General features: G+C 36.1%; 3 protein-coding genes across 3 annotated transcripts in view; 2 read left to right on the top strand and 1 right to left on the bottom strand.

Moving 5' to 3' along the window:
• The window catches only part of LOC309493687 (piggyBac transposable element-derived protein 4-like), a 203,653-nt gene that overhangs the window by 166,054 nt on the left and 23,606 nt on the right, over positions 1-13,993 (bottom strand). The gene's annotated exons all lie outside the window — the stretch shown is intronic.
• LOC309493754 (polymeric immunoglobulin receptor-like) overlaps positions 1-13,993 on the top strand; it is a 140,074-nt gene that overhangs the window by 99,453 nt on the left and 26,628 nt on the right. The gene's annotated exons all lie outside the window — the stretch shown is intronic.
• Positions 1-13,993, top strand: part of LOC309493868 (putative adhesion G protein-coupled receptor E4P) — a 63,165-nt gene that overhangs the window by 45,085 nt on the left and 4,087 nt on the right. The window contains exons 2-6 of the mRNA XM_082163143.1: positions 12,695-12,856; positions 12,932-13,138; positions 13,216-13,448; positions 13,532-13,598; positions 13,681-13,772. Of these exons, the coding sequence (XP_082019269.1) occupies positions 12,833-12,856; positions 12,932-13,138; positions 13,216-13,448; positions 13,532-13,598; positions 13,681-13,772 (623 nt within the window). The 5' untranslated portion in view covers positions 12,695-12,832. The remainder of the gene's footprint in view (positions 1-12,694; positions 12,857-12,931; positions 13,139-13,215; positions 13,449-13,531; positions 13,599-13,680; positions 13,773-13,993) is intronic.

Genomic DNA, 13,993 nt, shown 5'->3' on the forward strand with positions numbered 1-13,993 from the left:
GAGCATATCTGCAATGTATTGAGGTCCTAGGCCATTGAGTGATTTATATACCAGTAATAATACTTTAAAATCAATCCTAAATCTAACTGGGAGCCAGTGTAAAGACCTGAGGACTGGTGTGATATGTTCATATTTTCTGGTTCTGCTCAGAATCATGGCGGCAGCGTTCTGTATGAGCTGCAACTGTCTTATGGTCTTTTTGGGAAGGCCAGTGAGGAGTCCATTACAATAATCCACCCTGCTGGTGATGAAAGCATGAACAAGTTTCTCTAAGTCTTGTTTGGAAACAAAGCATCTAATTCTTGCAATATTTTTCAGATGATAGTATGCTGATTTAGTTATTGCTTTGACATGACTACTGAAACTAAGGTCTGACTCTAGTGTCACACCAAGATTCCTGACTTGATGTTTAGTTGTTTGACCCCTAGAGAGAAGGTATGCGTTCACCTTGAGAACTTCATCTTTGTTTCCAAACGCAATGACTTCAGTTTTGTCTTTGTTTAATTGAAGAAAGTTTTGACACATCCAACTGTTGACTTCATCAATGCATTAGCACAAGGAGTCAATGGGGCTGTAATCGTTAGGCGATAGGGCTGTGTGTCGTCTGCATAGCTGCGGTAAGAGATTTGGTTCTTTCTCATTATTTGGCTCATTGGGAGCATATACAGGTTGAACAGGAGTGGCGCAATAATTGAGCCTTGAGGGACTCCGCATGTCATGGATGTCCACTCAGACTTATGGTCTCCTATACTCACATAATAACCTCTCCCATCTAAGTATGACCTGAACCATTTTAGGATTATCCCAGAAAGCCCCACCCAGTTTTCCAGCCTGTCTAGAAGTATGTTATGATCGACAGTGTCAAATGCAGCACTGAGGTCGAGTAGTACCAGCACTGATAATTTGCCTGAATCAGTATTTAAGCGGATATCGTTTATTATCTTTATGAGCGCTGTCTCTGTGCTGTGGTGCGGTCGGAAACCAGATTGAAAATTGTCAAAGTATCCATTCAAGCTCAAGAATTTGTTCAGCTGATTGAAGACAACTTTTTCAATGATCTTGCCTATGAAAGGAAGATTTGAGATCGGTCTATAGTTGCTTAATTTGGTCTTATCCAGATTGCTCTTTTTCAGGAGGGGCTTGACAACTGCAGTTTTTAGGGAGTTTGGAAAACTCCCAGAGAGAAGTGAGGCATTTACCACTTCTAGAAGATCTGCTTCTAAACTGTTTAACCCCCTGAGGTCTACGGTATCGCCGGCGATACCAGCTCGCTTTTTTTTTATTAGTGTAAAAGAAACTCATAAATACTCTGTTGACTTTGATTTTCCATAGGAGTTTCATACATCAATCGATTCTGTTAAATGTGTATTATTTTTGTGTATACTCACAATAAAAACAAAGTGTTGTGCTTTTTGCCAAATAAAGAAAAATAAACACGAAGCGAGTTCTGCCTTCTCTCTGTCAGTGTAGTCCATTCTGAAACGCGTCCGAAAATTAACAATAACTCAGCGAATACTCAGTCAAACAGACATACAGACACACAGGCATGAAGCTTGAATTCTCTTCTTTTAAATGAAGTAATTTATATAAAAAAACAATTATTCTCATCTTGTGAAATCTGTATTAAAAGAGAGCGATTCCAGTCGAGCTCATCTCATCTCATTACGTTATAATCGGCCCCGCCCACGGAGAGCGCGCGCTATTCAAACGCAAATGGCTGAGGCAATCCTGTGAACGCCCCCATCAGCTCGAGAAAACACACAAGTTTATTTAGATCATTGTTTACACCGTCTTGCAGCGCTGTGAGGAATAATACTAATGGAAAATGTCCCTCAGAAGTGCGGGTATATCGAGGAGCGAGCTGAGGAATACAAGTAAGTTTTTTCCTTCTCACGTGAATTTCTTCACGTGGGTTTCTGTTTATGAATGAATAAACGGCAGAGATGCGCGCTGTTTACCACAGCTGGCAAAGACAGTTTAAATTTAAATCGCGTGTGTGAATGAATGATGATGTTTTAGCAAACTGTATTGCTATACTGAGATAAGTAAACATCGACTGAATGTTGAAATAAAATGTAGGCTATTTGTATAAGCAACGTATTAAACTGCAAATTAACAATATGTCCTAATATTTCATGAAAACAACGTTACAGTCTGACGAAATATGAAAGACAACATTTTGTTGACCAGATTTGGGTACAGTTTTTACTGTAGAATATACTGCCACATCAAATAAGCTTTTGTTTAGCAATTTCTATATATAAAATACTATTTTTGTCAAAAATAAAGTCATCAACTAAGATGTTAGCTGTTCCAATGTTGGTTATATTCAAACTAATGAATACATAGATAAAATGTAGGGCCTATAATCTTTTTTTTTTACAAAGAAAGAGTACACTTGAAATATTGTTGAAATTGTAATTATTGTTGTAATTGTAACCGTTTTAATAAAATGGCAAAACATATTTACAAGATAGATGTAAGCAAAATCTTAAATGGTCAATATAAGTCTTCTTCTAAATATATCTTTTGTCCTTGCATTGTGGCTCAGTCAGTGTCACACCTGAATGAATGGCTCATCATTATGCAGAGTGGGTGTATTCTAAGGTGTAAACCACTCCTCGTTCACGCCCCCTCGCATATTGGCTTTCCAAGCAAAACCTGTTTTACATCAATTTAAATCAATGTATGGTTTTATGTGAACGATAAAGCAAGACTATTTTCACATAATTTTGAAGAAAAAACTATAGGCGACGACATCCATAAGTCAAAAGTCTTATTGCCACATATTTAGTATGTGTTTTGTGGCCTTATTTCAAAAATTTTAATTTTTAGTTTTTTCGATAACCACGCATAAACATTATTCTCTCAAAAATGAAAACATGTACATACATGTGGCTCACATATTATTGTAGTCCTGTTTGTGCTATATAGAGTGAATTTACACCTTTGCCATTAATATGTTTATAAGCAACTGAAAAAAGCACAAATGTCAGAGCATGTCAGAACACCCCCAGGGCCCAAAAAAACGCTCAGACTCCAGAGGGTTAACACACTTTTGAAAAAAGATGTGGGAAGTGTGTCAAGGGCACAGGTTGATGTTTTAAGGTGCTGTACGGTTTCTTCCAACATTTTGCCATCAATTTCTTTGTAATCAGACATAGTAACTACTTTCTCAGGTGGTTTGATCTGTCTGACCTCAACGCAACTCAAGGATGTGCTGATCACCTTTCTGATATCATTGATTTTCTCAGAGAAGAAAGAAGCAAACTCACTGCACTTGTTGTCTGAGAGCATTTCACTGGGAATCTGGCTTGAGGGGGTTGTCAGTCTCTCTACAGTAGCAAAAAGAGTGCGTGTGTTGTTTAAATTGCTGTTTATAATATTTGAGAAGAAAGTCTGTCTAGCTTTGCCTAGTTCCATATTGAAAGCATGAAGGCTGTCTTTGTAGATGTTATAATGGACTACAAGTTTTGTCTTCCGCCACATGCGCTCTGCTTTTCTGCATTGTCTTTTCATAATTAAGTTCAATTATCCTAAAATTCATATTTTTACATTCAACCAAAACAAATAATCCAGTGTTAAATGAACTCTCATGTGAGTTAAATTAACACTCAAGAGTGTTAAAGTTAATGAGCTAATTAAGTGATTCATTAGTGATGATTGAGTATTATTGAAGACACTTGATGTTAACAAGCAGAATCACTGAAGTGTATCACAAATCACAAATTGTAAGTTACCATTATGGTGATAGGTGTTTGCTTTAGTTGGGCTCTTGACCCTTACATATTTACTTTAAAGGGGTCATGAACTGGATTGTTTTATTATTTTATAATGTTGCCTGGGGTGCCCTTATAATGTTAGTATGATTTTTACATCAAAAATTGTCATAATTTATAAATACATGCCATTTTTCCAAGCCTGATTTCAGCCTCAGATTTGAACGCTCTGTTTTAAGGGGCGTGTCTGCTGTGAGACTGCAGTGCAAACGCCCACTGCTGTGATTGGCTGACATGCCTGCATATGAAATAGTTAGTATTACATGAACTCTCTCGAAAACTTTTACTACGTTTTTACTATTACAGCTATCGAGATTAACAAATCGTGAAAAGTATCGTTTAAAGCATTATATTTAAATCTATTCCATCACATGAATGGTTGCAGCATGATGAGCACTGACTGAGCAGATGACAGACAGTCTGTTGATCGCGTGAAAAAAGATCTCATTATTGCAATGCAATTTTTGCACTCTCACAATGCAAACACGATGTGAATACACAGTAAGAGCTTCGTTGTGTAGTGTAACAGTGTCATTATTTCATCACGAGTTTGGTAAGTGTCCAGATAAGCTCTCGCGGCTCGCTGTGCTGTTTGATTGACAGCTTGGGCGATTGGAAAGGGATCGTTCTTTGATCGCTTTCTGTATATAATTTAATAACAGTTTAAAAAAGATTATTTTCATAATACTACGAGAAATGATGTGAAGTTGATCGTTTAGTCACTGATGCATAAACAGTATACGATTTTAAGAGAAATATCTGAACTTGAATAATTACACAGAAATCACTGATCGGAGATCAGGCATTAGAATACACATGGTTACTTACATGTTGCTGGCAGATCCGTGTCGGGAAATTGTGATTGACTGATTTAATAAAGTTTAACCATGCTGGAATCCGAAGGAAGCTTATGCAGACTGTCTTCTTCCACAAACAGGCACTGCACAATATTTAGTAAACAGCATGTTTATTGCTTGGAAGTAGCTCGATCCGGTTTAGCAATTATCATGTCGTCCTATGTTATTTAGCATGTTTGGGCGAATCGGTGGGCGGGGCTAAACAGGCCGTGTTGAAGTAGGCGTTGATCTTATTTTGTGGAGGCGGTGTTTTATCGTCTTTGACGTCATAGTTCCCCACTTTGAAAAACAAGTCGTTTGCTGAGCTTGATGTCTATAAAAGCTTTTATTGGACTAACAAGGTAGTTTTCAGTTCTGAAATTTACAGGATATTATTATAATATAGTATGATGATCTCTTATATGTCAAAAGCTCAAGGAAGTTTTGATTTCTCAGTTCATCACTGATGGTTTTGGTTATGCTTTGACATAATCATGCTGTGATCTGGAAAAATGAAGTTAATTGATATAATTGGGTTCCACGTGTTAATTACAGCAGCTCTGTGACTCCACGGCATATGATTTTTATAGTATTGTTCATATAATCCAAAATATTTAATAAACTTTGTTATGATCAAAAGATTTTTAAATGAAATTATTTAGAAACACAGATATCAATAATCAGCCTGTGAATCTCAACAATGGTGACAATAATAAAGCATGTTGCAGTGGCTGCCACCAATCACAACTCATTAATGGCTCCCATCATGCATTGCGGTATGAATAAATTATGATCTGAATTCTCTATGTAATTTACTTTTCCTAATTGAATATTCTGCTCGTCACCATTGTTGAGATGCATTGACTGAATCTTGACTTCTGTGTGTGCCTAAAAGAAAGATTTTATTTGTTTTCAAAACAACTTTTAAGAAATCCTTTGTATTATATCTAAAAATCTGGATATTTATGCAGAATCACAGTTATGCTGTAATCAACAACATAAATCTATGTAAGAATTAAGGATCTTAATGAGTTCAGTGATCAAGTTCTAATGATGACTGATATAATATAACCAACACCATCAGTTTTTTTTCTCTTTGTTTATCTGTTAGTTATAACTCAGATACAACAGCCAAACAAAACTTGAAGTAAACATATAAGGGTCAAGAGCCCAACTAAAGCAAACACTGATCACCATAACGGTAACTTACAATTTGTGATTGTCTCCTTCAGTGATTCTGCTTGTTAACATCAGGTGTCTTCAATAATGTTCAATCATCACTAAATTAATCACTTAATTATCTCATTAACTTTAACACTCTTGAGTGTTAATTTAACATGGGAGTTTTTTTTTTGGTTGAATGTAAAAATATAAATTTTAGGATAATTGAGCTTAATTAACTTCATTGTTTTGGACAAAATTAAGACTCTTAAAGGGATAGTTCACCCAAAAATGAAAATTCTGTCATCATTTACTCACCCTCAAGTTGTTCCAAACCTGAATGAGTTACTTTGTTCTGCTGAACACAAAGGAAGATATTTGGAAGAATGTTTGTAATCAACAGATCTCGGTCCCCATTGACTACCATAGTAGGAAAAAAATATACTATGGTAGTCAATGGGGACCGAGATCTGTTTGGTTACAAACATTCTTCCAAATATCTTCCTTTGTGTTCAGCAGAACAAAGAAACTCATACAGGTTTGGAACAACTTGAGGGTGAGTAAATGATGACAGAATTTTCATTTTTGGGTGAACTATCCCTTTAACCTTATTCAACTAAATGGCATTGGATTAACCTTATGTAATTAACTTAAGTTAACTGAAATAAATAATGTTACATAAATCCAACGTAAACTAGTTATGTGGGACCTGTTGACATAAAGTTAATTAAAGCCAACATAGCATTTTTTAGAGTGTACAAAAGCCAATTGAAAGAATGAGTTTGTGGACTCGCTAATTAATTAACAATATAAATTACTACAAATTCCCTTGTTATTTGAGGAGTAACATAAAGCTTACATAATAAAATTTTGGAAATATGTAACTTTCCGTCACTCATTTATTTGCCAAACCAGGGTTTTGGGTAAGCAGGTCCACAATAGCTTTGAAGCCTATACTCTCTGTCATCATCATTGTTCTGCATTCTCATTGTTTGCTGGCAATATGGGGGATTTAATGTGCAGAGAAAGCTGTCCACGAAGCTGTCCATTTCAACCATACATTCTCATTCATCTTAAACTTGTATTCCAGTATTTCTGTGACAAAAGTTTGTTGGATACAAACACTGTCCACTGTAGCAAGCAAAATACAGAAAAGCACCTTTAGAAAAGTATTTTCATTTTCATTTCCACCAGTAGGTGGCGACAAATGTTAAATATATATATATATATGTCATTGAATCATTTGTTAAAGAAATTTGTTAAAAAAAACGTCTGTTAAAAAATGTCTGTGTCTCATTTCAGAGACACTCAGCATACCCGGTTAGAGTCATCACTCACACATCGTCAAATTTTCTTTTCAATTTTGATTTCAGAGTCAGACTGAAAAGCTTCAAAATCTTCTAGAGCAGATCGAGAACATTACAGATCAAGAGCTTCCTTTGACTGTAAGTCTTCAAGAGAATTTTTATTTTTTTTAAATAATCAAATCAAATGTAATTGTCAGTTACATGATTGATCTGGTTAAGGTCTGATTAATTGGCTTTCTTAATATTTACATTTACAGTATATATGTATATTTTTTCTGATCAATAAATTAGACTCCAGTGACCGATGTTTTGAATATGGTCCTCAACGCTTCAGGAGAGATTTCAGAGTCTTCATCATCAGTCAGACCAGCTGAACTAGCCTCCAATGGAAACCGTGTGTTAAAAGCCAACGAGAAACTCATCTCTACATTGGTGAAGCCGACAGACACACATGACAGAGTCAGTTTTACTCTTGCTGCTGTTGGTGAGTGGAGAAACTGTTATTATTGATGATGAAACTGAGCTTATATATGATATCAGGGAGTTTATATAGTCTAGAGTAGGGCTGGGCGATTTAAATCGCGATATTGTTATGCGCATCTCGTCAGTAAAGCCGGTTCCTTGATTAGTAGTAAATCACCATCACCTGCTTTCAGATGGAGCGGCATTTAGGGCTAATGAGATAATTAAGTGATTAATTTAGTGATGATTGAGCATTATTGAAGACACCTGATGTTAACAAGCAGAATCACTGAAGGAGAAAATCACAAATTGTAAGTTACCATTAAGGCGATGGGTGTTTGCTTTAGTTGGGCTCTAGACCATTAGATGTTTACTTTAATATTTACTGTTGTTTGACTGCTGTTATTGATTTCTAACAGTTAAATGAACAAAGTAAAATGTTATCTTATAGTGTTAGTTATGTTTTGACATAATCATACTGTGATCTGAAAAAGGAAACTTATTGAGATAGTTTGGTTTAACTTGTTAGCAGCAGTTTTGTGATTCTTCAGCGTATGATTATCAGTACTTTACTTATAATTCAAAATATTTAATGAACATTGTTCTGATCAAAAGACATTCAGATAAATTCATTTAAAACACAGACATCAATAATCAGCCTGTGAATCTCAACAATGGTGACAATAATAAAGCATGTTGCAGTGGCTGCCACCAATCACAACTCATTAATGGCTCCCATCATGCATTGCGGTATGAATAAATTATGATCTGAATTGTCTATGTAATTTACTTTTCCTAATTGAATATTCTGCTCCTCACCATTGTTGAGATGCATATACTGAATCTTGAAATCTGTGTGTGCCTAAATGAATGATTTTTTTTTTTTTTGTAAACAACTTTTAAGAAATCCTTTATATTATATAAAAAATTCTGGCCATTTATGCAGATTCACAGTTATGCTGTAACCAACAACATAAATCTAAGTCAGAAAAAAGGATTTTAATGAGTTCAGTGATCAAGCTCAAATGATGATTGTCATAATATAACCAACACCATCAGATCACTTTTTTTTCTTTGTTCAACTGGCAGTTATAACTCAGATACAACAGCCAAACAATATCTAAAGTTAATAATATATGGGTCAAGAGTCCAACTAAAGCAACCATTGATCGTCATAACGGTGGCTTACAATTTGAGATTTTCTCCTTCAGTGATTCTGCTTGTTAACATCAGGTGTCTTCAATAATGTTCAATCATCACTAAATTAATCACTTAATTATCTCATTACCTTAAACACTCTTGAGTGTGGACTCATACACTCCCAGGAGTGTTAATTTAACACTGGAGTTTTTGCTGTGTACAAAGAGCCGTAGTTAACTGACAAGCTGAGCCATATCGCATTAAATATCGCTGGCGATACGTCCGCGATATTAATGCGATATGGCTCAGCTTGTCAGTTAACTACGGCTCTTTGTAGTAAATTCTGCTCCATCTGAAAGCAGGTGATGGCGATTTACTACTAATCAAGGAACCGGCTTTACTGACGAGATGCGCATAACAATATCGCGATTTAAATCGCCCAGCTCTAGTCTAGAGCAGTGGTTCTCAAACCTGTCCTGGAGTACCCCCAACACTGCACATTTTCTTTGTCTCCCTAATCAAACACACCTGATTCAACTCATCAGCTCATTAACCCATGTGATAATGAGCTGATGAGTTGAATCAGGTGTGTTTGATTAGGGAGACAAAGAAAACGTGCAGTGTTGGGGTGCCTTCAGGACAGGTTTGGGAACCACTGGTCTAGAGCAGGGGTTCTCAACTCTGGACTAGGGCTGGGCAGAGGTGGAGATTCCAGGAGTCAGAAAGTAAAAGTCCTGCCATATATTTATTCCACCCATGAACTCACACAGCAAAAACTCCAGTGTTAAATGAACTCTCCTGGGAGTTTATTTGGCTCCAGACTCAAGAGTGTTAAAGTTAATGAGCTAATTAAGTGATTGATTGAGTGATGATTGACCATTATTGAAGACACCTGATGTTAACAAGCAGAATCACTGAAGGAGAAAAATCACAATTTTAGACACCGTTATGGAGATTAGTGTTCGATTTAGTTTGGCAGTTGACCTTCAAATGATTATCTTTAGATTTTGTTTGGTTGTTGATCTGAGTTATTACAGCCAGATGAACAAAAGGAAAAGTTGATCAGGTGGTGTTGGTTATATTTGAACATTATCATAATTTGATCTGAATCACTGAACTCAATTAGAGCCTAATCTCTGACTTAAATGTATATTGGTCATTACAACATCACAGTAATTCTACAGATTAAGATCCAGATTTTTCAATATAATTAAAATTATTTCTTAAAAGTTGTTCTGATAAAGAAAAGGAAAATCTTTCTTTAAGGCACACACAGACATCAAGATTCAGTGTATGAATCTCAACAATGGTGACAAAAAGAATATTCAATTAGGAAAACAAGACAATTCAGATCATAATTTATTCATACCGCAATGCATGATGGGAGCCATGGATGAGTTTTGATTGGTGGCACCCAGAATGCACTGCAACATGCTTTATTATTGTCACCATTGTTGAGAATCACAGGCTGATTCTTGGTGTCAGTGTGTCCAAATAATATAATTTTTCAAAGTCCTTTGATCAGAACAATTTTCAAGAAATCTTTCTGATTACATTGAAAATGATTAACATGGCATAATATTAGAATCACAGGCAGCTATAATCAACAAGGTAAACTTAACTCTCTAAATGAGTTTTGTGATTCAGGTCAAATTATGATTATGTCAAAACATAACCAACACCACCTGATCAACATTTCTCTTTGTTCATCTGAGAGTTATAACCCAGATACAACAGCCTAACAAAATCTAAAGTTATTAGTTTAAGGGTCAAGAGCCCAACTAAAGCAAACACTGATCACCATAATGGTAACTTAAAAAAGAGATTTTCTCCTTCAGTAATTCTGCTTGTTAACATCAGGTGTTTTCAATAATGCTCAATCATCACTCAAACAATCACTTAATTATCTCATTAACTTTAACACTCTTGAGTCTGGAGCCAAATAAACTCACAGGAGAGTTCATTTAACACTGGAGTTTTTGCTGTGTGAGTTCATGGGTGGAATAAATATATGGCAGGACTTTTACTTTCTGACCCCTGGATTCTCCACCTCTGGGGCTGGGCGATATATATTGTGAGATTGTTATGTGCATCTCATCAGTAAAGCCGGTTCCTTGATTAGTAGTAAATCGCCATCACCTGCTTTCAGATGGAGCGGCATTTATTACAAAGAGCCGTAGTTAACTGACAAGCTGAGCCATATCGCATTAATATCGCGGACGTATTGCCAGCGATAATTAATGCGATATGGCTCAGCTTGTCAGTTAACTACGGCTCTTTGTACACAGCAAAAACTCCAGTGTTAAATTAAAACTCCTGGGAGTGTATGAGTCCACACTCAAGAGTGTTGAAGTTAATGAGATAATTAAGTGATTAATTTAGTGATGATTGAGCATTATTGAAGACACCTGATGTTAACAAGCAGAATCAATGAAGAAGAAAATCACAAATTGTAAGCCACCGTTATGGTGATCAGTGTTTGCTTTAGTTGGGCTCTTGACCCTTATATTATTAACTTTAAATTTTACTGTTGTTTGTCTGCTGTTATTGATGTGTAACAGTTAAATGAACAAAGTAAAGTGTGATCTGATAGTGTTGGTTATTTTTTTACATAATCATGCTGTGATCTGAAAAATGAAACTTACTGAGATAGTTTTATTTAATTTGTTAGCAACAGGTTTGAGATTCTACAGCATATGATTATCAGTACTTTACTTATAATCTAAAATATTTAATAATATTGTTCTGATCAAAACACTTTCAAATTAATTTATTTAGAAACACAGATATCAATAATCAGCCTGTGAATCTCAACAATGGTGACAATAATAAAGCATGTTGCAGTGGCTGCCACCAATCACAACTCATTAATGGCTCCCATCATGCATTGCAGTATGAATAAATTATGATCTGAATTGTCTATGTAATTTCCTTTTCCTAATTGAATATTCTGCTCATCACCATTGTTGAGATGCATAGACTGAATCTTGACGTCTGTGTGTGCCTAAAAGAAAGTTTTTTTTTTTAAACAACTTTTAAGAAATCCTTTATATTATATCTAAAATTCTGATATTTATGCAGAATCACAGTTATGCTGTAACCAACAATATAAATCAAAAACATACAGTTCAAATGATGATTGTCATAATATAACCAATACCATCAGATCACTTTTTTTTAACCCAACCCAGGGGACATTTGCAACACAACCATGGGACGGTTGCAACATGTTAAAAATACCTTAAATTTACTAATTAATTACTATTACCTATAGTATTATTTATTTATTTCAATAATATTATGGTAGCCTATTATTTATTTATTTAGTCATATTTATCAAATAACAGTTATTGAGTTGTGTTTGTTTATGTGTAGAACATAGGCCTACATATATTCAGTGTGCAGGTGTTACAGATGCTATTCAGTCTCTCCATATTTCAGTGCCAGATAACTGCTTATTTTCTAAATCAGAGGTTGAAGTCTTCATGGTTGGACCCAATATCACCTTAGATAAAATCCCTCGACTTGTCACGACAAATTGTTCTGTGGACATCGATCTCATTGGGATCGCCAAGAACAACAATGAAACAAGTATGTGAGATGTGTTTTAATACAACATTTTTAATAAAACTTTTTAGAAGATATATCACTAAACCACATTTAACTAAAGGTTTTAATGTGTTGAATACAAGTTTCTTCTGTTTCTGTCACACAGGATCAGCTGCTGCTGTGGCTTTCATGAGTTATAACACAATGGAGAATTTACTGAAGCCAGACTTCTTCAACGCATCAAATGACACGAATAACACCATGATGTCCACTGTGATCTCAGTTACTCTTCTCAAAACCACCAACACTAAACTCACCAAACCAGTCAACTTCACCTTCAAACACATCAGCGTGAGAGACTGAAATGTGTTTTTGTCCAACCTGAGAACTGATGAACATCTGAAAACATCTAATATTCAGAGTTATACTATTTTCTGCATGTTCTTTCTTCTTTTTGCAGGAGTTTGAGCCCGGCAGTTCTCTGTCCTGTGTGTACTGGAACATCAGCGAGTGGATTGTAGATGGTTGTTTTGTTTTAGAGACCAACAGAAGCTACACTGTGTGTTCCTGTGCTCATCTGTCCACATTCGCTCTCATCATGCAAACCAGCCGCCCATCAGAGGTACGAGAACATTTATAGTGAGCATTGAAGAACAGCACAGATTTGGCACTCATGTACTCTGACATGTTTCCTCAGAGCGACTCAAAGCTGGACGTGTTGAATTTGGTGTGTGTGATCGTGGGGCTGGTGTTCTTCAGTTTGGCCCTGTTGACCTTTGCCCTTTGTCAGTGGAGTCCTGGAGTGAATAATGTGGCTCGAATCAACCTCTGCGTGAGTCTTCTGTTGGCTCACCTTCTGTTCCTGCTCACACAACCGTTCCTGAGCCTCATACGCCCTCATCAGGTGAGAATGATGAAGGAGCCCTACAGCTCAGCACAGTCTCACTGAGAATCATCATAACCATCTCTCATGATCTCCAGGTGTTGTGTGCCGTGATATCAGGTGTGCTGCACTTCCTCTTTCTCTCCGGCTTTGTGTGGATGTTCATTGAAGCTGTGCTGCTCTTCATCTGTGTGAAGAACCTATCACAGATCAGCTCCAAAAGGAGGGGGGTGCTTAGGAGTGGATTCCTGTGTGTGATTGGATATACGGTTGCTCTGGTTGTGGTGGCCGTGTCTGCTGGGGTGAATCCTAAAGGCTACGGAAGTGAACAGTGAGTTTAGTTTGAGAGACTCAGAGATCAACACCTTCATCCTTCATGTTTGTTCATTTAATTATTTTTCTTCTTCTAAACAGGTGCTGGATTAAAATGGATAAAGGCTTTAACTGGAGTTTTCATGGACCTGTTTGCGTCATACTAGCAGTAAGCACATTTCTCATCATGACTTTGTATTAAAAGGAAAAGTGATTAAAGATTAATTACTGTTGTTTCTCTTACTGTGCAGTTAAACATGATTCTCTTCATCTACATCATCATCAGTCTGACCTCCACCTTGAAAAATCTGAACGCTGAAGTTTCACATATGAAACGAACCAAGTAACAAACAATATGATTTGAACACTCCATGAAATGTGTATATATATTGTTATATGCTGCATATTTCTAGACACATTTAACCTTATTTTGATTATTCTCAGGTTAGGTAAAGTCAAATGTGTCCTAAATCATAAGCATCTGAATTTTCATACTCACAATCCATAGGTCAGAAGACTTATTCGTGGTCTGTTCAGCTCACTTTTGTAGAAATCAAAGAGTTT

This window comes from Leuciscus leuciscus (assembly GCF_965113295.1).
Source record: "Leuciscus leuciscus genome assembly, chromosome: 3".
Classification (NCBI taxonomy): Eukaryota; Metazoa; Chordata; class Actinopteri; order Cypriniformes; family Leuciscidae; genus Leuciscus; species Leuciscus leuciscus.